Consider the following 22423-nt stretch of genomic DNA (forward strand, 5'->3'; position numbering starts at 1 on the left):
CAGTGGCTTACGTGCAGCAGTCTTTGATTCCCCCTCACAACAACCTTGCAAGGTAGATTGTTTATTAGTCGTGATAAAACTAAAGAAATTAGTCTTGAGCTGGCACCACGGCTGGTCTTGGGTGCCACCCCATCTGGGGTGCCCGGGATCCCGAAGACTCTCCAAACAGCCCTCTTGGCTCTTCCGCTAGTTCCCCCGGTAGGTAATGTAGGAATAGGGGCTGAGCAGCAAGGGGATGTGCAGCTTTAGATCCGCTGCTGTGACCATGAAGACAACCTGCAACAAGCCAGCCAAAGGTTTGGGAAAGGTGAAGAACTGGTGGAGGGGGACCTTCCTGAATGCAGTGGGAGAAAACGCCTGCAGAGGCCCAGTCTGTGGCCCTTTCCATTTTCTGTTGGTTGGGGGCCCCAGTACAGCAGGACCTGTTTGTCCGTCCCCCCACCGGGTCTTTTCCATTCCCCTGCGTGTTTCTCTGCCTAGAATTCTGGGAGTTGAAGTCCACGTATCTTAAAGTGGCCAAGGGTGAGAAACACTGCTCCAGATTCTCTCTCCTCAGCAGGGTGCTGAACGGTGCCCGCGTGCAACTTTGTGCAGCAGCTCCCCTCGGAAAGGAGGGTTGGGTCCTGCAGTAGCAGCAGCTGATCTGAGCAGATGGCAGCTGCTGATTCAGGATGCTGCGTAGCCCTTGTTGTGTAGACCCCGAGGCTTGAGGGATCCCCACATCCATGCTGTGGCTGGCAGGGCGGAAGTGGGAGAAAAGCTGCGTGTGTGGCTCTTCCTCCCTCCCACTCCACATAAGCGTTTCCTTCTGTTGGCAGGACGTTCTCTTCACCAGGGCTGGTGATGGCACAGTTAGAGGGCCTGCCAGGACAGGAGGGTTGATCCACAGCTCCCCTGGCATTCCCTGTTTTGCCTCTTTCCAGCACAGGAGAGCAGGGGCTTTGGAGGGTCCTGCAGGGGCCGGGGGCTATTTCTGAGGTTGGATCCCTCTCAGGGTGGAGGGATCCTCCTCTGGCTCAGGGGGGCCACGAGCTGCAGTTGAAAGGGCGAAAGCACCTCAAGCCAGATTCCCACGAGAATCCGCAAGCAGCGGGAGCAGAGCGCAGCAGCTCTCGGAAGTGATTGCTGGCTCCCTCTCGCGCAGCTGGGAAGAAGACTTACATCTGCGTAAGGATATAGGCTGGTGCGGCCCTGTTGCAGCCAGTACGCTCCTGTGGCAAAGCGCAACCTGTAGGTGCCAGGCTCCAGCCGCAGGGAGGCCAGCTCACTCTTGTCCATGCGCCCGTCGGTGCTGGTGTTGCTGCAACCGAAAAAGAGCCCGGTGATGCTGCTGTGCCGGTTCCGGCTGGCTCAGCGAGGTGGGGACCCCCCTCCCTCCTTCCCTCCCCACCTTGTCATTAGGTCCATCCACGTCTGGTTGTGGTCTGGGAGCTGGGAGCTGGGAGCCAGGACCTGCGAGAGGCACACGGTCAGGCCGGTGGCAGGAAGGCCAGTGAGCACGTTCAGTGCGTGGACGCTCAGGGAGATGTGGTCCTCGCTGGAGCTGGCCACCTGGACCCCAAGCAGAGAACCCAAAAGGAGAGGGAAGCCGCGTGAGCTCCTTCCCCGCAAACAGGCCTCCTCCACCCCTCATGGCCCCGTCTCCAGCACAGGAAGGCTTGCTTGCCAGTGCCCCTGTGAGGGAGGAGGGGGGATGCAGCTCTCTGCCCGGAGGGCTGCCCAGCCTCCTGGGGGGGCCCTCCCCGCTACTTTCTGCCTGCCAGGTTGCCTGGGAGAGAGCTCCCCTTTCCTCCCAGAGGGTTTCTCATCAGATTTTCCTCACCAGATTTTCCTGGGGCCGCCCCCCAGCCTTGTCTGGCAGCTGGTCCATTTTGGGCCTTCCCCATCCAGCCCCTTGCTAAAGTGGCCTGGCAGGGAGCCAGCTGTGACTCAGCAGGGAGTGTTAGCCTTGCCAGGCCCGGCTGTTCTTGGCAAGGGGCACCTGTTAAGACTGTTTTCTTGACGGGCAGCATTTCTAGTGGTAAAACTGAGTAGTACACAAGGAAAAAACCCAAAGAAGGTCCAACCATCATCCCTGCAGTGAATTCTGAACTTTGCTAAAATCAAGATCATACTGGAACGGGTAATAATATCTGCCTGGTTTGAGTGGGCTGGCCGTACTTGGAATTCTGGGCATACGATTGTTGCCTTCCTCATCCTTCCTGTGTTCGTCTTTCCCAATACACGTGCAACTTTTCTGTGTGTGGAGATCTGGCTCTGTTGGCTTGATTAAGGGAGCTTGCATGCCTGACCATGCAGTTGCAGAGCTCACCCTCGTCTTTTCAGTCCCGCGTTTCTGGACGTTGAGTGGGGAAATCCAAAGCGCTTTCTGTTTTCCTTAGTGCTCTGCTGGAGGGAGCTGTTCTTGGCGGAAGGGTTAGGAGCTCCCCAGACGGGTGGGGGGGGATATTGGGAGGTAGGCCTGACCGAGGGCAGCCTGCCCCGCGTTGCCCTTGCAGGAAGGGGTCTCCCGGCTGCGGATTGCTTTCCCTCCCAGTAGGTAGCTGGAACCTTTCTCAGCACAGGACGCGTGAGCCAGGATGGAGGCGGCCAAGCGCTGCCCACAGCCGCCTCTGAAGCTCTTGGAGTAGCTGGAGAGGCCCCTCCCCCACTACCAAGGTGGGGAGGACCTCGTGACTCCCCCAGCCTTGGTCTCTGCCTCACCACTTAACGTGTTTGCAGTGGTTTCTTCCATAGGGCCACGTGTTTGTGGTACGTGGAAAATAGCTCCTGCCTGTTTAAAGCGTAAAGTTTGCTGCCCCCGTGTCACTCTTACGAAATCGTATATTTGCTTTAAATTAGAGAAAAACATCAGGACAACGCCAGCAGGTCTCTCCGCATATTTTCGGACCGTGGCTGGCCCAGCTGCGAGTTGTGCACTGCAGCCCTGCGGGTCTTCGGTGACCAAGGCTGAAGAATCCGCCTGGTGAGCAAAGCCGCTCAGAACGTTTTGCTGGCGAGCAAGCGGCACGGCTGCATAGGGTGTTTCCCTGCGGTGCCCCGGCCCTCTTTCTCAGGGAGGGGGAGCAGCACCACTGCCTTGGTGCCCCGGTTGTGGAACAATTCTGGGAAAGCTTCCTTGGTGCCAAGGCTGCGGCCTTTCTGCCGCGAGCAATGACTTTCTGCCTTTGCTTGGCTAGATTTGGCACCGGAGCGGCAGGAGCCGTTCTGAGGGTCCTGTACGGAAAGAAAGAGCTTGCTCTGCAGGCAGGGCTTGGACTAAGCCCTCAGCTGCTCTGTCCAGCAACTGCAGTGCCGACCACCTCCCAGCAGCAGAGCGCCGTCACCTGTGGTGCCCGAGACTGGTGCCTGGAACGCTGCTGCCCGGGAGGTGAAAGTAAGGTCCCAGGTACCCCCTTCCCTGACGCCCCATAGGGTCTCTTCTGTTCCATTTGCTCCCCTGATAGCAAAGTGGAGAAGACCGAGGGTCTGTCCTGCAGCACAAGGGCCGCACCCCTGCTAACCCTGTACCACGGGTTGGTCGGTCTTCTCATTTCGCACTTGGTGAGGGGTGAGGTGGGGGAAACAGAACAGCGACCTCCATGTGAGCTCAGTGCACGTCCCCTTCCAGCCCCGCTTCTCCACCCAGTGGGGCTTGTCTGAGAGTTCCAAAGGCTTCCCTGCCACTGGCCATGCTGATAGGGTCTGATGGGAATTGAAGTCCCAGATCTCCAGAGGTCTAGTTAGTCCAAGGGCAGGATCCATTTCCTGCATCCCAGCCTTCTCCAGCACCTGCACTGTCTGCCTCTCCCCTCCCCGCCGGGATCCCACCCAGGATGGCAAACTTACCTGAAGGAGGGAGGGGAGGCAGAGCAGCAGCAAGGTCCCCAGGCAGCCCATCGTCCTCTTCCTTGCTCTCAGCTGTGCACAAGTGGCCAGCATGTGGGTGAATCACAGGGCAAAAGTTTCTGTTTGCACAAGCAATTCAGCAAGAGAAAGATTAGCCAGGGCCGTAGCCTGGCTCTCACTCTTCGAATCAGAGGAATGAGCACGAAAGAGAACTCTTGCACAGCACTGTGGCCTTTGAGACAGCGGTTCTTGACCCAGAGCGAGGAAACCACTTCCCAGGATCAGGCACAGGCTCTAGGCTTTTAATCCAAAGCAGGGTTCCTCACTGTCAGCTTTAAAAACAAGATTTCTAAAACTCAGCCACTACATAATTCTGCAAAGCCACGTTGTCTCTTTCTGATTCCTTCTTTCCCTGCTCCAGAGATGGAGGGTCCTCCCCACTTACCCTCTCTAAACCTCACCGGCACTGGAAGGAGGGTGCATCTGTGCAGGAGCAGGTCCTGCATCTCTCTCAAGCCGAGGCTGTGCCCACCAGGGTCCCTGGGGCACGATTCAGGGAGCCTGTGCAGGCAGGGGGTTTCTATCCACCCTCATTCCTGGCCCAGGGCCATGGGAAGGAATGCACAGCATTCCAAGCAAGTGCCCAGGGGGAACCCTGGCCCCAGCTTGCTCCCCTCCCTACCTCTTGCATCCCAGTCCAAGCCAGGAGTCCAGCTGGTGCCACGGTGGGGTTTTTTGCCACCGAGGGGCCCACACGAAGCGGTGTGGAAGGTCCCCGTGGAGTCAGTCAATGCTGCAAGTGGGAAAATAAGAATGCAACCTGACAGGGGATGTGTTTCCTTCTTTGGAATCAAAAAATCCAACCAGGTTTTGGATGTGTCCTATATGTTTGTCTGAGTTTGTACAAGATCCTGGATGAGGGTTAAGACAAGGCTGGGCAGTTCGTGGCTCAGCGGGTGGAAGACGCCCAACCCTGGTCGTAGCCCACTGTGACAGCCGGACCTTCACGTTCTCCTTTGCTAGGGCTATGTCTTTGGGCACAGGACATTGCGTGAGCAGAGCGCAGGCACACACACGTACACACCCGTGTTTTGTTGACCTGGGTTTAAGGTTAAGTGTGCTGCATGAACAAGTGTGGGATGCTGGTTAAGGTGTTGGAGCAGGAGCAGGGAGAATTGGTTCCAGTCCACCCTCAGCCTGGGTGACTTCAGATAGTCGTTCAGTCCCAGAGCCACCTACCTCACAGGGGTGTTGTTGTGGGAGAAAAGTGGGAGCGCTGTGAACAGCAGGATATGCTACTAAGAAAGAAAGAAAGAGAAAGAAAGAAAGAAAGAAAAAGAAAAAACTCAGCCACTGACTTCCTTCATATTTCCTGTAAGTTTCAGGGGCAAAATAACTATAAAATTGTTTAGGGCGAGCTGATTCTCTGGTTCTCCCTGGTGCAGAAGCGGAGGTCACTCCCACCTGCAGGGGCTCTGCTACCACCCTGCTTCTAGCGCTGGCCTACGGCCTCTCCTGCCTAGTCACAGCCACGTCCCTCTGAGCTGCGTGGTGGAAGGGAGGCCTGCTAATGCTGCACGAGGAAGGCTGCTTCTTCCCGGCCTTCTCCGTGGCTGGGAGACAGAAGAGAAATCTGGATCTGCCAGATCACTGGATGACTTCAAGAGATCTACCAGGGTGCCAGGCTTCCAATGGGGAGGAACAGCAGCAACCAGTGAGGTTGATGAGAAGCGCTGCAGGCTGATGCCACAAGGGGGCGCCCCAAGAGCGTCCCAAAGCATCCTGCATGCCGCCCCTCTTGTGAACACACCGCTGGGGGGTTAATTGATGCAAAACCCAAAATGAGTGGTTTTCATTCCCACCAAGAGGACGGTTGGAGAGCAGCCAAAGAAAGAGGAACCAGTTCACTTGCCAGCTCCTGGGACCGAAACTCACCACCACGACTAGGGTCAAGAGGTTGCAAACGGCCTGGTGGCCAGGGAATGGGGACATGCAGGATAATTTTCTCTTCCTTGATTGGTTTTTAAAAGTAGCTCAGTTCAGATCAATAGATGGAGCGAGATGATAGTCAAGGTCATGATGGCTGTTTCTGGCTGCCTGCCACGGACCTCTTGGGTGCTGGTGGCTGGGGAGCCTGTGCAAGGGAGGGCTGTGACACTTGGGGTCTGCGGTGGGCCTCCCCGGCGTCTGCTGGCTGCCCTGCGAACCACCCTGGGCTCCTGGTCTACTTTGGTGTGGCTGAGGCAGGAAGGGAGAGGGCCACGCAGCCTCAGCTGTGGCAAAGAAGGAAGGCAGCATCTCAGAACTTTGCGGTGGTGCTTTGTTGCAGAATACGAAAGTGTGTGTTTGTGAGTGTGTACTGAGTGCATCATCACAAGGGAGTGGAGAAGCCTGGATCTGCTCACCTCCTTTGGGAAGGTGGAATTGCTGCAGCTCAGCACCCCGGGGCTGCTTTTCCTCTCCCCCTTGCCCTCCTTGTCTCGGCAAGCAATGGTTCAGGGGACGCCTGGCAAGACCCTGCTGAAAGTCAGCTCTCAGCTTTGCCCTGAGTCTAAGAGGAGCCTTCTTTCCAGCCTGCAACCCCTTTTCCAAGGAAGCGCTTCTCCTGCAGCTGCAGAACTTGCCTTCAGCAACCAACCCAGCAGCTTCTCCTTCCTTTAGGGGCCCTGCCCCGCCTGCCCCACCCCCCGAGTGGTGATCCTATCCAACTGGCATGTGCGAACATAACCCTGATCCTCTTTTGCTGCCAGCCCACAAGATGCCTGAGCCTTTCATTCATCCGAGCGAGTCTCCTTGGATAAAGGTAGCGGATTTGCACACTGGAGGCCCTTATGCAATCCAGGGTGCTTCCGGAAAGCCTCTTTCCCAGGCGGAGCTGAGCACAACACCCTTTCCCACAGTCCATTTTGAAGAGCTTCAGCTGGGGACCAGGATCCAAGAGATCCCCACTCTCCACTCCTCCCTGAGGGATATTTCAAGCTGCACCTGAAAAAAGCTTCCCGCATCAGAGCCAGGACAACACTGGGAAGACCTGGAACTGAGAAGCCTTGCAGGGTGTGTGCCGGGACTCAGACCTCAGGAAAGAGAAGCTGGACCAAGGGAGGAGCAGCGCATCCAGGAAAGCAAAGGGGCGGGGGGGGGGGGGGAGACAGACAGACAGACAGACACACACACACACACACACACACACACACTTTTGTCCTAAGCTTTCTGAAGCATTATATCAATTCACTTGTATCCGTACATACTTGCGGACAGTACATAACAGTGCTTTGTATTCTTGAAGTCTCTGTTTTATCTCATTGACTGAAAACTAAAAAATAAGCATTCATATTTTAAAATATAAAAATGGCACTTAAAATACCTTTGACGTTCCAAGTTTTAAAAAGCCAGGTTTTTTTTTAGTCATTTAGCATCTGCCTCCTGCCTGGCACCCAAAGAGGCGCCAATCTTCCGGGCCCCCTGGAAAAGCCCTCTTCATAACCCTCCCACCTGGGGTGATGGTCGGGTGGGAACCGATTCCACCAGGAAGGCTGTTCTGGAGGAAACCCAGGCCCGACGGCACCTCCTCTCCCGGGGCTTAACTGGAGCCCACCGAGGCAGCCAGCTTGACACAACAGGCACGAAGCGAACGCCTGCCCCGTTCCTTCGTTCGTTCGCGGCCCAAGCGTGACTAGATGTTGTGGGAACCAGCAGAACTAACTGTTGTGGGAAGCAGGAACCAGGGATGAAACGGCGGAAGACCTTCGGAAGGCAAGGCATGGGGGGGGGCGAGGGGGGATCTGCCCGGTGGCTGCTGGCTCCGCCGGGTCTTCGGAACAGCGACCCTCCTCGGCTCCCCCGTCGCTGAGCGCGAAAGCCCCGCCTCTCAGGTCTCGGCGTTGCCCGGGGCTGATTGACCGCCCCCCCCCCGCGCCGCTTCCAGCCGACCCGCTGCGAGCGAGAAGAGGTTCGGGGGACGGCCCGGCCCGGCCGCCGAAAGACTGAGCCGGGGAGGGGCGCCGTGGGTGGCGAAGAGCGGGCGCCCACCAGACCGAGGACAGAGCTGCGGGGGGCTGTGCAGCTTTTGCCTTTTTTCGGCCGGGGACCGGCCTTGCCGTGAGCGGGTGATCGGCCTTTGGGCCGCGAAAATCGCCTCCGACGGGCCCGATCAAAGGAGGGGAGGGACTCTCGGGAACGCGGCTTCCAGCGGGAAGATCTCCGACGAGCGGCTGAAAGCGCCCCCCGCTCTCTCGCACGCCGGCGGGACGGGTCGATCCCAGCGCCCGCGAAGGGCGCCCCCACCTCGTGCGACCGCCCCCTGGCGGGAGGGGAGGGGGCGGCGGGGCGAGGCCAGCGGGAGCCCCGCCCGCAGAGCCTCACCTGGCGGGGCGCCTTTAAAGGCCTCGGAGGGCAGGCGGAGCCCGCAGAGAAGAGCTGGCGCGCGAGTGCCGGGCTGCTCCCGTCTGGGGTCCGGCTTTCTTCCGACGGCGGCGATGTGCCGGCGGCGGGCCGCGCGCCTCCTCCCCTGCGGCTTCCTCGTCCTCCTTCAGGTGAGCGCCGTCCTCGGACCCTCCTTCGAGCCACCGCCCGCCGGCTCGACGGTCTTTTGGCGCCGGCTCCTGTGGGGCTTGTCGCGCCCGGGGGGCTGCAAGCCTGAGCCCCGCCGTTTCTCCCCCTCCACAGGTGGACCTCCTCCTGGCCGCCTCGCCGCCCCCGTGCCGCTCCGGCTTCGTCTCGCAGCGGTTCCTCTTCGGGGTGCCCGACGGGCAGCTGGCTCCGGGCCACGTTTTGGGTGAAGGTAAGTGCGGCCGGGCGGTGGCCGAGGCCGTCGGAAGCGAGCCCGAGGCCGAGCCGCAGCTGCTTGGTCCTGGGTCTCCCCCTCCCCGAGAGTCGGGCCAGGTCCGGAGGTCCCCCTTCGTCCCGCCTCGGCTCCCGCCCGCCCGGGGGGCTCGGCTGGCCTTCCGGGCGGGTTGGGGAGCCGCTGCCGCGTGCCTGGGCCGGGTACGTGCCTCCGGGCGGGCTCGTGGGCGGAGCTGCCTGCCCCCTTCCCGACGGGGGGCGCGGCTGAGAAAGGGGAGCGGCTGATCGGGAGTTCCTGGGGGCTTTTGTGGGGATAGCGCTTTTACCTCCCCCTCCCAGCTTTGGCACCACCGCTCTTCGCTGGACGCCCGTCGCGCGCGGGAGGGAGCGAGTTCAGTCCCAGCCCGCTCCTGACCCTGCCGGGGCCGCCTGTGGCTGAGCGTCTTTCTCCTCCGGAGTTTTTCATCCATTTTGCGCCTAAAGCTCAGCTCCGAACGGACTCACCTCAGGCGGTCGCCTGGGATCCCGAGCCAGCGCTTCCGAGCCCTCCGGGAGTAAACCGCCGATAGACTCAGGTGCTTTCGAAATTGAAGGATTGCTTTCGGCTGTCTGTTGGGCCCCTCAGTCCATCGAAATCTTGATCTGGATGTATTCCCTAGAAAGTTCTTCCTAGATCTAACGCGGGGGAGGGGCAGTTGCTGTTCCTGCTTGTCATATGTTGTTTAAGCCGCCGCCCCCACCCCCTTTGAAGGAGGGTGCAATTAAAAATAATCTCTCTTGCTGCAGGAGTGTGACCGTGGCTCCCAGCCCCGCCCCCCCCCCGCCGGCCCCCATCATCTTTGAAGCAGCCTGTGAGCAGGGCTAGGCTGAGTAAGCAGGGACAGGCCAGGGCGGCTGGAGGGGTTTGCAGCCGGCCTTTGCAGGTTCAGGGCCATCGGGCTTGTCAGTCTCAGAAGCTGACCTCCCCACCCCCTCCTGCTCCGGCCTGGACGTGGGCGGTGCCACACCCATTGTGTGAGCGCCCCGGCTCTTGAGGCACTGCCCACCCAAGGTCCAGGAAGGGACTGTTGTTTGGCAAAAGAGGCACATTGTGCCCAACACAGAGGCTGATCTGTCTCTGCTTCAGCCCTGGGCCCTGCCAGGAATCCCTTGACTCCCTCTGCCCCGGCCACTTCCGTTCCTGCCAACCAGAGCCACCCTGGTCTCTCCCAGGCCTGGGAGGAAGAAAGTGCAAGCATGGCTGGGCTGGGTCTGGGGCTTCTGCCCCGCCTGGGGTTTGGAAGTGGTCTGCGCACCCAGCCAGACTCAAACCCGGGCCTGCCCTGATGGCTTGCTGGCTCGCATCCGAAGCCCAGTGAATTCCCCATAAAGCTAATGCCTCTTTGTGGTCAAAACCTGGACTGTCTAGGAAGGAGGGAGGGTCCTGCCCTCCTCGGTCTGATTCCACTCAACACTCTCCCCCAGCGGGAGGGACTCTGGAGCTGTCCCCATGGACTGAAGGTGTTCTCTGTCCCATGGTGGGCACTCTCCTTTGCCCAGTCAGGAGGAGAGAATTTCAGAACTGCTGGTGAACCCTAACCCTAACTGCTGCTTGTTGCCCGTGTTGTTTCTTGCTGTTGCTCTTCTCTGGTGCTCTGATGAGGAGACAGTTGCCATGCCAGAAAACATCTGTTGCCCCCACACACAAGGCACGAGCCCTGACGAAAAGAGGGGAGGGTTGGTTCAGGCGCAGGGGATTGGAGCTGTTACGGGGTGAACACCAGGGATTAGGACTCACGGCTCCTCCTCAGCCAGCCAAGGTAAGCCGGGGTGCTCTTCCAGGGAGCCTCAGGACGGATGCTCCTTTGCAGCAGTTGTGAGTGAGTGGGTGATGATGTGCCACCCAGTTGCTGTTGACTGTTAGGGACTGCGTGGATAGATTTTCTCCATGACGATCTGTCCCTAACCTAGTCTGTGGGTTGTGAGCAGTGGTGTATTTTTCACTGCAGCTTTTGCCCCATTTGGGGGCTGATCTGCATCCTGCCCCTACATGAGCCTGGTGTTTACTGAGGCATTTAGAGACAGACTGCTTAATCTGCTTTCCTCTTCCTGGGTGTGTTTTCCTCACCTTTTGGGCAGCCTGACCGTGTAATGGAGGGGCCTTGAGATAAGAGCTATTGCCGCTGGAGCCTTAAAATTCCAGGTATGCTGGAGAAAGGGGAGGGGATGGCTGAGTCAGCCCCTCCCCTCCCACCTCCTGGCCCTGTTTAGGGAGGAGGGAGCCAGGGAAGGATCCCGCACCACTTTTCTTCCTCAGATGTGAGGCATCTTTGGCCATTGATGGGGAGCAGCCTTCTCACAGCCCTTTGACACGGCGGGGTGGGGGAAGCAGCGGTGACTGGCCAGCTCGCTCTTTCAACGGGGACGAGCGGGCAATTAGCTACTCCGGTGGCTGTTCGTTCACACTCTCAGAGGTTAAAAATAGTGGTTTGGGGCCAAGTGGCAAAGCTTCGGGGCCCTTTCTGCTCCTTCTGGCTGGAGCCGGTTTGCCCTGCGTGCCCTGCTCTTGGCAAGCCTCCTGGGGAGAAAGAGATTTCCAGTAATGGTGCGCAGAGGGTTCTGGGACGTGGCTAATGGCTGTCAGATGGGTCCAATTCCACTAAGTGATGAGAGTGCCGGGATGGGCCAAGAGATGGCTTTGACCTCCAAACCTTTTTGTGCTTGATGGGCAGGAAGTCAGAAGAGCCTGTTCTTTCCCACTTAGCCACTGGCCCTTCTTCAAAACTGCTGAGCAGAGTGGTGTTCTGGGCATTGTGCTGCCCATCACTGGAAACAGGAGCAGGAGGGCATGGTCCTGTGGGCGGGGTGGGGCTGCTGCTGCGCCAGGGGGCCCAGCCCGTTCTCAGGACATAGCCAGCACTGGCCTTCGTGGGTTGGCACTTGGGGGCAGCCTTGCACCCATCCTGAGACAGGCAGATGGCATGCTGTGGCATCACAGGGCAAGGCCTGGATGACGCTTGTTGCCTTGGTGGTTGGGAGGCTCCCTGGCCCTGAAGAGCACTGGAGCCGTTCACGCGGGGTCTCCTTTCCGTGGTGGCGGTGGCCGCTTTGTGGGGTCAAGGTGTGTGCAGTCTCACCACTGCATTAGCAGCTGGTGGAGTAAGTACGGCTCCCCACAATCAGCTGTGCTCACAGAACCTGGAGCTGGAAGGATCCCTTTAGATCTTGCCTTTGCTCTGGGGCAGAATCTAGAGAAAGTGAGAAGGTGCTGAAGGCCTCCATTGGAGGGAGACTCCTCCCTCATCAGGGGCAATTTGGTGGCTGCTGGGCGTCTTCACCGCCCCTTTTGTTAGACCTGCAAGTCCAGCAAGCTCAGGACCTCTTCTGGACTGGGAGCAGGGTCTGGCGTGGAGGTGAAAGGGGGCCGAGCGTTTCTGGGAAGCCCCTGGAGTGGGGTGCCTTCCTGAGCTTTTCGTATGTGGCAGCTGGTGGGCTGGTCCTTCTCTCCATCCAGACCCCATGCTGAGGCCCCCATTGCTGGTGCCCGTGGCCATCAGCTGCCTGTCTGCAGGGACGGACCTGAGAGGGGCTGCGTCCTTGGGGCTCTGGGGGCCGCTGCTGGCCTGAGTGAGCTGTTGGAGGGTGGGTGATCTGGGTTGTTCTGGGGCCAAGACCTTGGCTGGCTGCTCTGTCCTGAGTGCTGAAAGAGGCCTGGGGTGTTTCTGGGGGGCGGGTGCCACATGTCAGGACTTTGGAAGGTATGGCTCAAGATGGACCCCGTGGCCAGGAAGGGTAGAAGCGCCTTCCTGCTGCCAGCTGAGGGAGGGAGGCCACCTGCCCCTTGTGAGGTGGGGGAACATGAGGCCAGGCTCGAGCGAGGGGCTGGCCGGTGTTGTGACCTGGGGTGTGGGGGGCCGCGGGGCTCTGCCTCTGCAGAGTGCTTACTCTGGGGGCAAGGCCCTGCATGAGCTGAGCCCAGGCTGTTGACAGAGGGGCTGCTCCTCCGCTCAAGGCCAGCCTGCTGCTCTTATCTGGCACGTGGGCAGTGGAGAGGAGACTTGGGCTGGGCTGGGCTGGGCTGGAGGGGCTGTGCAATGATCCCCCCCCCTCACCTCTCGGTGTAAGTGATCCAAGGAGTGCCAATCCATCACAGGGCAAAGAACAGCTCCGTCCCTGGGCAACGGTCTCACAGAGCTAGCCAAGTTGGGGGGCTGCCTGCCGGAAGGCTTATCAGGCGCATTCCAGCCCCTCCCCCTAACTCTTGCCCTTGGTTGGGAGTCTGTTTGCAGAGGGGGGGCTGGAGGCAGGGCTCTGCTGGCCAGACGAGGCTCAGGAGGCTTCCCTGAATGGGCCAAGCGAGCTGGACCTCCATCTGTCTGCAAGTTTCGGGCCAGGGTTTTCCTAACGCTGCTGCTGCTTTCCTCTCATCTTCTCTCCCCTCCAGTCAAGTTTGCAGAATGCCCAGGAGGGGAGCCAGTTTCATATGGCACCAACACCCCCAACTTCCGAGTGCTGGCGGACGGAAAGGTGGCCGTGCGCCGGCTCTACAGGCAGCAGGAGCAGGAGCGGACTTTCACGGTGAATGCCAGAGATTCCAGGGGAATCCAGTCATCCGCCTCGGTTGTCCTGCAGAACAAAGGCCCCCCTTCTTCGCAGGTAAGGTGCTTCTGCCAGCGGGCGGCCTCAGGAGAGCACAGGTGGCAGGTGCCATGGCAACCTTTGTGCCTCCCTGGGCGGTTGTGGTGGAAACTATGCTAACGGAGCCCTGGCGCTCCACGACAGGTGGAGCGTGCGGGGGGGAGGGCTCACTTCCCCGCAAGTGGGGGGGGGCTGTTCACCTGGCCCACTGAATAGTATTTGAACTGAAGCAGTGCTGTGCAGTCGCGGGCCTGCTGCATCTTGAATCCAAGTTGTATAGCAGCACTGAAGTTTCCAGTATTGTGTTACCCTTCAGCTGTTGTCAGACTACAACTCTCAGCATCCCCAGCCCCCAGCTAACTGTAAGGCATGCTGTGTGTGGGGGGGGAGGGGGATAATTCAGCAACATCTAGAGGGCGACAACGGCAGCACACTTGTAGCATTTTGATTGTGAGCAAAGTCACGTTAAAGAAGAATTCTCAGATTTCCCAGGGCTTTATTTCTCAGACTTCTCACAATCACAGATTTCTAAATAAGTGTTCAGAAAATGCAGGGATTGCTCAGTGAAGCAAACATGCCCTCTACGTTTTCATCTTTAGCAGTGAGGAAATTCACATTTTTCATCAAATAACTTAGTAATCATAGTTTTATTCATCTCTGCTTCCTGTCCCCTCCATTTTTAAACACCTTTTCAAAGGAAATTGTTTTAACAAAAATATAATCCAAAAATATTGACAAGTCCCTTGAATGGTTTTACATACCTCATGCCATATAACAAGATGAACTCTTAGTTTCATCAGAACAGAGAGGGCACAGAGGGCGGGAACTCTCCCGCTCAGGGAAACCTGTTTATATTTTTCCACCTTTGGATTTGCTGTTCACACTTACCTTGGGTCTGTCACTCAAGGCGGGGGCTGAGGCCGCAAGGGGGTACCTGGCCAGCTGAGCTCAGAGAGGCCACGGACCACCTGTAGACCTCTGCAGACCACTGCTGGAGAATGACCTTCTGGAGCAATGGAAGGCGATGCTGACCTTCCGGTCTGTGAGGCTACCGGCTGGGTGCCTGTTTGCCAAACCCTCAGAATGACCACCGGTTCTCCGTAAGATTAATCCCTAACCCGCTGAGGCTGTTCTTGCAGGAGGAAACTTCTCCTGCCAGGCAGGTGGAAGGGCAGCAGTTCCTACCAGCCAAGCTTGGCCTGAGGCGGCAGAAGAGAGACTGGGTTATCCCCCCCATCAGAATGCCTGAAAACGAGAGAGGTCCATTCCCCAAGAAGCTTGTTCAGGTGGGTGGAACCCCAGAAGGTGGCACTGGGAGAGTTCAGCTATGCCTCAGGTGGCTGGGGCTGGCTGGCTGGCTGGCTGGATCAGAATCCCATCAGCCTGGACATCATGGCCCATGCACTGAAGGTGCCAGCCTGGGCGAGGCCATTCCCTTGGGTGGGTAACCGTCCTGATGGACCAAGCTCCCCGGCATTCCCACGCATCTCTCTCTTTGGCGGGGGGAGGAGGGGGAACCCTGCCAGGACTGAAACTAAGGCTGCCCTTTCTTTTCCTGCCTCAGATCAAATCAAACCGGGATAAGGAAACAAAGGTTTTCTACAGCATCACTGGGCAGGGGGCAGACACCCCTCCAGAAGGAGTCTTCATCATTGAGAAGGAGACGGGCTGGATGAAGGTGACGCGGCCTCTGGACAGAGAGAGCATCGAGAAATACCACGTACGTGGGCCCTCCTTCCAGAGAAGATCCTCGCTGTGGCAGTGACGGGAGGGTTTTGGGACCTGCGGGCACTCCAGACTTGGATTTTTCTCTTTCTGCAGCTTTTATCACACGCAGTTTCTGAAAATGGCAAACCTGTAGAGGAACCGATGGAAATTATCGTCACTGTCACAGATCAGAACGACAACAAGCCCCAGTTCGCCCAGCAGGTTTTCAGGGGATCAGTTTTGGAAGGAGCAACACCTGGTAAAGAGGGGAGGGTGGCGGGGAGAAACTCAGCCCCAGCAGCTCCACCTTTAGACTCTGTGCAAACCCTGCTAGGACTGTGACTAGACATTAACTCAGAAATGATTTAGTGGTGCTGCGTTACAGAAAGAGAAAGAAGAGGTAAACTAACAAGAAAGGCCCTCACTCTGCTTGCGCCTGTCGCTGCCCTTAACTTCTTAATGTGTTCCAAACTCCCTTTTTCTTTTCCCCTAAGAACAAGCAAAGCTTCCCTCACTCTTCAGCATCCCCCAGCCCAGGAGGAAGCGGAGTGAATGCGTTTGTGGGCGCTTGTCCCCTGTCCCAGCCAGTGGCCCTTTCCCAGGCTGAGATTCCTGGAAATTGCTCCATCTTGTGGCTCAGGGAGGCAGGTTAAGGCGCTGGAGCAGAGCCACAGAGATGCCAGCCGAAGAGGCGGCACAGCTGGGCCATGCGGGCCAATCTCGGGCAGCTTCACAGGGGCCCCTGCTCAACTTTCGTCCTTCCTAGGGACGTCTGTAATGCAGGTCACTGCTACTGATGCGGACGATGCCATAGAGACCTACAACGGTGTCATTGCGTATTCCATCCTGAGCCAAGCGCCCCAGGAGCCCCACCCGCAGATGTTTGCCATCAACAGAGCGACAGGGACCATCAGCATCATTGCCAGCGGCCTCGACCGGGAGGTAAAGGCAGGGCTGGGCGGAGAGACAGGCCCTCCTCCCAAAGGCCCGGCTGCACCCTGAGCTCGGTGGGGCTGCTTCCCAGCTAGAACCAGATTGGGCCCTGGCGGTGCCCTTCCTCGGGGGACACAGGTCAGTTCCAGCGCTAATCAGAACGCTTTCTCTTCCAGCGAGTGAGGGAATACACCTTGACCCTGCAGGCAGCAGACCTGGACGGGTTGGGCTTAGCCAGCACAGCGTCAGCCGTGATCGAAATCACAGACGCAAACGACAACGTGCCGGAGTTCAAGGAACAAGTGGTACCCATCCTGCAGGGGCTGGGAGCAGGAGCACCTTCCTGGGAAAGGGCACCGGGGCCCACCAGCTCAGGAGCTGAGCTCACTTACTGTGACTTACTGCCCAAGCTACAATGGTCTGGCTTCACACAAAAGTGTTAAGCCACAGCTATGCTTTATGGACTGGGTGTTGCGAAGAGAAAACCAAGCAAACCAAGTAATAGCTCAGTGTGAGGTCTGAATCTAGACAACAGTCACTGTAACAGGTGTGTGGACTTCAGAGGTTCCATGCATAGCCACGGTGTTACCACCTGCCCTCCTCCACACATCGCGCCTCCCTCCCCCAGATGTGGCAGAACTGATGCTCTCCCTCTTAGACAACCTTGATGGCTGGCAGCTCCCCCAGAGGCAGGGGGTGGGGGGGCTGCAGTGCCCCTCCTCAAGCGCCCTGCCCTGCAAAAGGGGTGGGGGTCTCACAGTCCTTCAGGCTCTTAATTGGTGGCTTGTACCTCCCTCAGTATTTGGCAGAGGTGGCGGAGAACACGGAAGGTGTGGAGGTTTTGAGGCTGGCTGTGACTGACAAGGACGAGCGCCACTCTCCTGCTTGGCATGCCGTTTATAGCATCATTCAGGGCAACGATGGAGGGCTCTTCTCCATCTTGACAGACCCGGAGACCAACGAAGGGATTGTGACAACAACCAAAGTAGGCACAAACACCAGCTACTTCCGTGTGCAAGCTCTTGTCTGTGTGCACAGGGGCCAGAGGGAAAGTGGGGGATGCACCAGCGTTGGCACCAGCAAGAGATCCCACCTTTCCAGGAAGAGAAAGGGCAATTCTGTGTAATATATGGGGAGGAAGGACTAGTAGAGATTGGAGGCTGTTGTCATCATCATCATCATCATCATCATCATCATCTATGAATGGACAGATAAGAGGCTTCTTGCCCAGTTGGTTAACCTGGAATAGTTTCGCCTTTGCTGAGGAACCTCAGCTCAGTTTTGGTGGCCGGCTGAGGCTCGTCTGCTTTGACCCCCAGGACGGCTCCCTTCACGCGCGGCCCCAGCAGTGCAGCTCCATCATCTGATGAGGCTTCTCCTCCTCCTCCTCGTTTAGGGGTTGGACTTTGAGACGAGGAAGCAGTTCGTTCTGCAGGTGGCAGTGGCCAACGAAGTGCCCTTTGCGGTGAAGCTGTCCACCTCGACAGCCACCGTGACCGTCAACGTGAAGGATGTGAACGAGGCCCCCGTCTTCGTGCCGATGGTCCTGGAGGTGAAACTCTTGGAGGACATTCTGGTGGGGCAGAAAATTGCTGCCTACACAGCGCAGGACCCAGACACGATGCAGCCCCAGAAAATCAGGTGAGCTGCTTTGCTGAAGAGCCAAAGGGGGGCCCACCCAGAGGCCTCACGAGGCGGGGAGGGGTAGATGGGGCAGGTGCTTGCAAGGCACCCCAGGGAAGAGGGGTGCAAAGCATCTCCAGCTGGAGGGAAGAGGCTGCCTGAGGATGCTGTGGTCCCATCACTCAGCAGGGCATCCAGGTTTCCATTTGTGAAAAGGAAGGGGCAAGTGGATCAGCAGAGGGTGATAAGATTTGCCGCAGAATCTAAATGGGAGAACAAAGGGAGACGACAGCCTTAAAGCTCCATAGCAAGCAGATTCCTGAACCTCCAGATGGTGGTTGGGATGAGTATTTATTTCACTGAAGGACTTCTAGCCTGCCTTTAAGGGCAGCTTCCCCAAATAAGGGCCCCTCCAGCTGCCCCTTTGCCTTCTCCAGCTCTGCATTTCTCTCCTTGCACTTTCCCTTCCTTTTCTCCCCACCCCCACCCCCTTGCAGCTAAGCTCCTTTTCTTCTCCAACTGCCAGCCCAGCCCTGATTGTGGTCCAGGCGGGTCTGGGGGCACAAGGAGCTCAGCTGTACCTCAGCGAAGCCTTCCCCTTCCAGGCCAAGCATGTCCTAAGCGTCCCCTGTCTGTCCACCCTCAGACCAGGCACCCCACCTGCTTTCTCTCTCTCGGGATTCAGCTGGGGTCTCCCTCCCCTTCAGGTATGTGCTGGGGAGTGACCCGGCCCACTGGCTGGCCATCCACCCAGAGAGCGGCATCGTCACAGCCAAGGGCCCCTTGGACCGGGAGTCCCCCTTCATCCGGAACGACACCTACACGGCTCTTGTGCTGGCGGCGGATGATGGTAAATGCTGCTGGGCTGGTGAGGGAGGTGCTCTCCCAATCCCTTGTGGCTGGGGGGATCAAGTGCTCCTTTGTTGAGCTGCCCATGTGAGGGACGCATGGTGGCAGAGCTGCCGAGGCTCCCCGGTCACGAGGACCAGCATCCAGGGAGGGATCTGCCCAGAAATAGGGAGGGCAGGTTCGTGGTCTTCGGAAGCCAAACACACACAAGGCCAGGCCCGGTGGTGGGAACGTCACTCGTATTTTGGCTCCCTGAGTGGCGTCTTACTCCCCAACACCTCCACAGTACTGGTTCTCAGACTAAGTCGGTCCTGTCCGGCTGTGCCCCATTCTGAGCTTGCTCTGTTGTTTGCCTCGTACAAGGCGTGGGGACTTGCAGGGGCGGATAGCAGCCTCCGGAGCAAAAGCAGGCTGGATGCACGTGGAAGCCTTGGGCAGAAATGGGGCAAGCTCTGGCGGAAGAATTGGGGGCTGTGGGAGGGCAGCAGCAGGGCCTTTGTTCCCACGCCCTTTGCAGGAAACAGCCAAAGGCTTTGCAAATCGGCAGCTGCACGTTTTTATGGTCTGGACTTCATATGCTGCTGTTTTTTAAAGATGGCTCACCCTCCCCCCACACCAATAGGAAGCCCCCCAGCAACTGGGACAGGAACGTTGCTGCTGACCCTCCTGGACGTGAATGACCATGGCCCTGAGCCTGACCGGCGGAAGCTCACCGTGTGCAACCGCAACCCGGCACCGCAACTGCTGCGCATCCTGGACAAGGATCTTCCTCCCCATGCCTCCCCTTTTCGCGCAGAACTCAGCCACAACTCGGAAGAGAACTGGGCTGCTGAGATGGACAGCAGAGGTGGGCCGCTGTGGGCGAGGGGTGCTTGGCTCTGGAGCAGCCCGCCAAGTCCTGGGTGGCTGGAGAAGTGGGCATCAACCTGACTTCTGGGAAGCACATCCTCAGTGCCAGGGCAGGCACCCCCCATGAGGCATGGGCATTTGTGCCCCTCTACCCTCTTGCTCCCTGAGGATGATACCAAATGCCATTCCCGGGGCCTCTCCTGCAGGCCACCCAGGCTGGTCAGCTCCTGGTAGGGGGAAGGAGAAGCAGCATGGCCCTTCCTCCAAAAGTGAGGATTGGAATTCGCCTCTTTTTCCTCGGTTGGCCCGTCGGGCTCTCCAGGGGAGACGGCCATCCTGAAGCTGCTGAAGCCCTTGAAGCGGGAGACGTACGATGTCTACCTCCGGCTGCTGGACCAGCAAGGCAAAGCGCATCTGACTGTCCTCAAGGCGACCGTCTGCGAGTGCGAGGGAGAGGTGGACGAGTGTCCGGAGGGGCAGCTGGCCATCGTTGGGGCACCGGTCATCCTTGCCATCTTGGGGGCTGTTTTGGCCCTATTGAGTGAGTGTGCAAAGCGCTCTCCTGCCCTTAAGGGGAGGGGAGCCAGGAGCCGATATTGGGGTGCAAGGGCCCCCGTTTCCTCACCTGCTGGGGCAGCTGTGCATCAACACAGGATGCTGCGCTTGTGGGAGTGACCACAGCTGGGTGACAACTCCAGTGAGGCTGACAGATGTAGAGCCACAGCCTTCCCTGGACTTGTGAAGAAGCCTTTAGTTTGCATTACAGGTAGTCCTCACTTAATGACAGTCTGAAGTTACGATGGCCTGGGAAAAAGTGCTTTATGACCTGTACCTGCACTTATGACTGTCGCACTACCCCTGCAATCACGTGATCGCAGTTTGGGCACTTGGCAGCCAGCTCGCATTTACGACCAGTTGCAGCGTCCTGCAGTCACGTGATCGCGATTTGTGACCTTTTTTGCTGGTTTCCAGCAAAACACATCCACTGGGGAAGCTGGATTTGCTTAGCGACCATTGTAAAAATGGTTGTGAAATTGGGTCTGGTCATGTGGTGACTCACTTAACAACCAATTTCCTGGTCACTATTGTGGTCATTAAGTGAGGACTGCCTATACTACTTTGCATCGGCCCCGTAATTCTGAGGACTAGAACCATGGGTTTTTGGTCCCTGGGCCTGTGGCAATGCTGAACCGCCCTGAGGCTCCGCTTCCCCAGCTGTGGTGCCAGCGGAAGCACCCGCTGAGCCCGGCTGTCTTCCGTCTCCCAGTTCTGCTGCTGCTGCTGCTGCTCTTCGCAAGGAGGAGGACGGTGGTGAAGGAGCCGCTGCTCCTGCCGGAGGATGACATGCGGGACAACATCTTCTACTACGGCGAAGAGGGAGGGGGCGAGGAAGACCAGGTAGGTCCTGCAGGGGAAGACAGAGCCCTGGCTTTCTGCTGGTTCCCGGATGTGCAGGCAGGCTGGGGGCAGGTGCAAGCTTTGCCCAGGATCAACTCCCTTTGGGGGAAGGTGCTGGGGGCGCTTCCCAGGGCAGCTCCCTTGCCCTGCCCCACCCTGCCCCTCAGCCAGTCAGCTCTTCCTTCCCTGTCCCGAAAGGACTACGACCTCAGCCAGCTGCACAGGGGATTGGACACGCGTCCAGAAGTCGTCTTCCGGAATGACGTTGTGCCAACCGTTTTGCCAGCCCCACAGTACCGCCCCCGCCCTGCAAACCCTGATGAGATTGGCAGCTTCATCTGCGAGGTAAGGCAGGGGTTGGCAGGGCAGGCAGAGACACCTCGTTCTGTGCTGCGCTGGTGGTTCCTGGTCGTTGCCAAAGCAGCATCCTCTACCCACCGTGTGCAGGCAGGCCCACCCCTCGGGTCTCGGGGGCCTGGGACTGAATGCGCACACCTTCCCACATGAGCCCCACACATCACGGGGGGTGAAGCGTGCGTCTTCCCGGCCAGATGCAAATGCAACGTTGCCAGGGTTCTTCGCGTGGCCACAGGGGCGGGTGCCCAGGCCCTCCTTGCAGCCCCAAGACTACCGTGCCTTGTCATAAATTGACAACCTGGGCATGTGTTGCGGGGGGCAGCAGTGGGCAAGAATGGAATGGGGTTCCCTTGAGATTTGAATGGCTGGTATTTTGAAGGGCCTTAAAGACCCTGCTCTTCGTTCTTCATTTTTAAGCGTTTTAACAATTGCAAACTGCCCAGGGTTGCTGCGGGTCGGGTGGCATATAAATTTAATAAATTATTATTATGAGAAGGACTCTTAAATCAGTTGAACCCTATTTTAAGGCTGGTTCTGTAGTCTCTGGGCTCCCCATCTCAGCCCTGCCCAAACCCATAGCACCCATTCTGGGGCGGTCTCAGAGGGCCTCCGCCTTTGGGGTCCCGTGCTGCCAGACAGCCCTAACTCAGACCGGCTGGGATGCCGAAGCCCCGGGAGAAGACAAACTTTTGGGTGGCGCTGCTGCCCACACGCAAGGCCAATCCCGCCCCCCTTTCCCACCCAGAACCTGAAGGCCGCTGACCTGGACCCCACAGCACCTCCCTATGACTCCCTGCTGGTCTTCGACTACGAGGGTGGGGGCTCAGAGGCTGGCTCGCTCAGCTCCCTCGACTCCTCGGCCTCCGACCAGGATCACGACTACGATTACCTCAAGGACTGGGGCAGCCGCTTCCAGAAGCTGGCAGACCTGTACGGGGGAGGCGTGGCCGATTAGGGAGCTTGGCCCTGCAGCCCAACCACCTCCCCATGTTGGGCACCTGCTCCCGTGTTGTGCTGACTGCCATTGCTTGGCACGCTGACCACTGCTCCGTGTTGGGACAAAAGGGGCTGCCAGGGACTTTCCGGGGCCCCCAGAAGATGATCCTTTGAACACCTTTGCAAAGGGGCAGCTCCGAATGTGCTTTCTGGGCAGGGGCGTCTCTGGATGGGGATCTGTCCTGGCCGGGGGAACCTGGGGGCAGGCTGGGAAGCCTCTGCACTGCCCCTTGATCCCAGCCCCCCTGCTGCCAGGAGTTGGAGATGCTGCTGCACAAGATGGGCCTGGAAGGGGGATTTGGCGGCTGCAGATGTGATGGACTCCTTGCCCCCAGCGTAGCAGCCTCCCTGAACCTTCTTTGCTGCCTTCCCATTATTATGTATTGTAGCTCAGTTAGGGACTTGCATTTTCTTTCCCTTTTTTGTAGCATGTATGAAATAGAGTTGATGATCACTAAAGGACTGGACAATCAGGGTGTAAAGT

The 22423-nt window shown here is 58.3% G+C and overlaps 3 protein-coding genes across 4 annotated transcripts in view; 2 read left to right on the forward strand and 1 right to left on the reverse strand.

Moving 5' to 3' along the window:
• DEF8 (differentially expressed in FDCP 8 homolog) overlaps positions 1–10993 on the forward strand; it is a 44811-nt gene extending 33818 nt beyond the window's left edge. The window contains exon 13 of the transcript XR_010068625.1: positions 10982–10993. The gene's annotated coding sequence lies outside the window, so the exon portion shown is untranslated. The remainder of the gene's footprint in view (positions 1–10981) is intronic.
• On the reverse strand, positions 42–4003 carry LOC134504110 (5-hydroxyisourate hydrolase-like). Of its 2 annotated transcripts, none has more exons than XM_063313144.1 (4): positions 3829–4003; positions 1391–1452; positions 1162–1300; positions 42–276 (listed from the first exon to the last, which is right to left on the reverse strand). In XM_063313144.1, exons 1-4 carry the CDS (start codon positions 3919–3921, stop codon positions 187–189), a joined length of 384 nt encoding a protein of 127 aa, XP_063169214.1. In that variant the 5' UTR covers positions 3922–4003; the 3' UTR covers positions 42–186. The 2 variants fall into 2 exon arrangements, with proteins under 2 accessions (XP_063169214.1, XP_063169213.1); XM_063313143.1 differs by having other exon boundaries at positions 1391–1551; positions 3829–3994.
• Positions 7754–22412, forward strand: LOC134504096 (B-cadherin-like). Its single transcript, XM_063313115.1, has 16 exons — positions 7754–8360; positions 8494–8608; positions 13034–13245; positions 14367–14513; positions 14792–14947; positions 15049–15193; positions 15701–15876; positions 16044–16172; positions 16667–16852; positions 17264–17508; positions 18198–18340; positions 18962–19186; positions 19511–19729; positions 20456–20586; positions 20785–20931; positions 21689–22412. Exons 1-16 carry the CDS (start codon positions 8304–8306, stop codon positions 21896–21898), a joined length of 2643 nt encoding a protein of 880 aa, XP_063169185.1. The 5' UTR covers positions 7754–8303; the 3' UTR covers positions 21899–22412.
• Positions 22413–22423: the final 11 nt, after the last annotated feature.

The sequence above is a fragment of the Candoia aspera genome, chromosome 11 (assembly GCF_035149785.1).
Source record: "Candoia aspera isolate rCanAsp1 chromosome 11, rCanAsp1.hap2, whole genome shotgun sequence".
Taxonomy (NCBI): Eukaryota; Metazoa; Chordata; class Lepidosauria; order Squamata; family Boidae; genus Candoia; species Candoia aspera.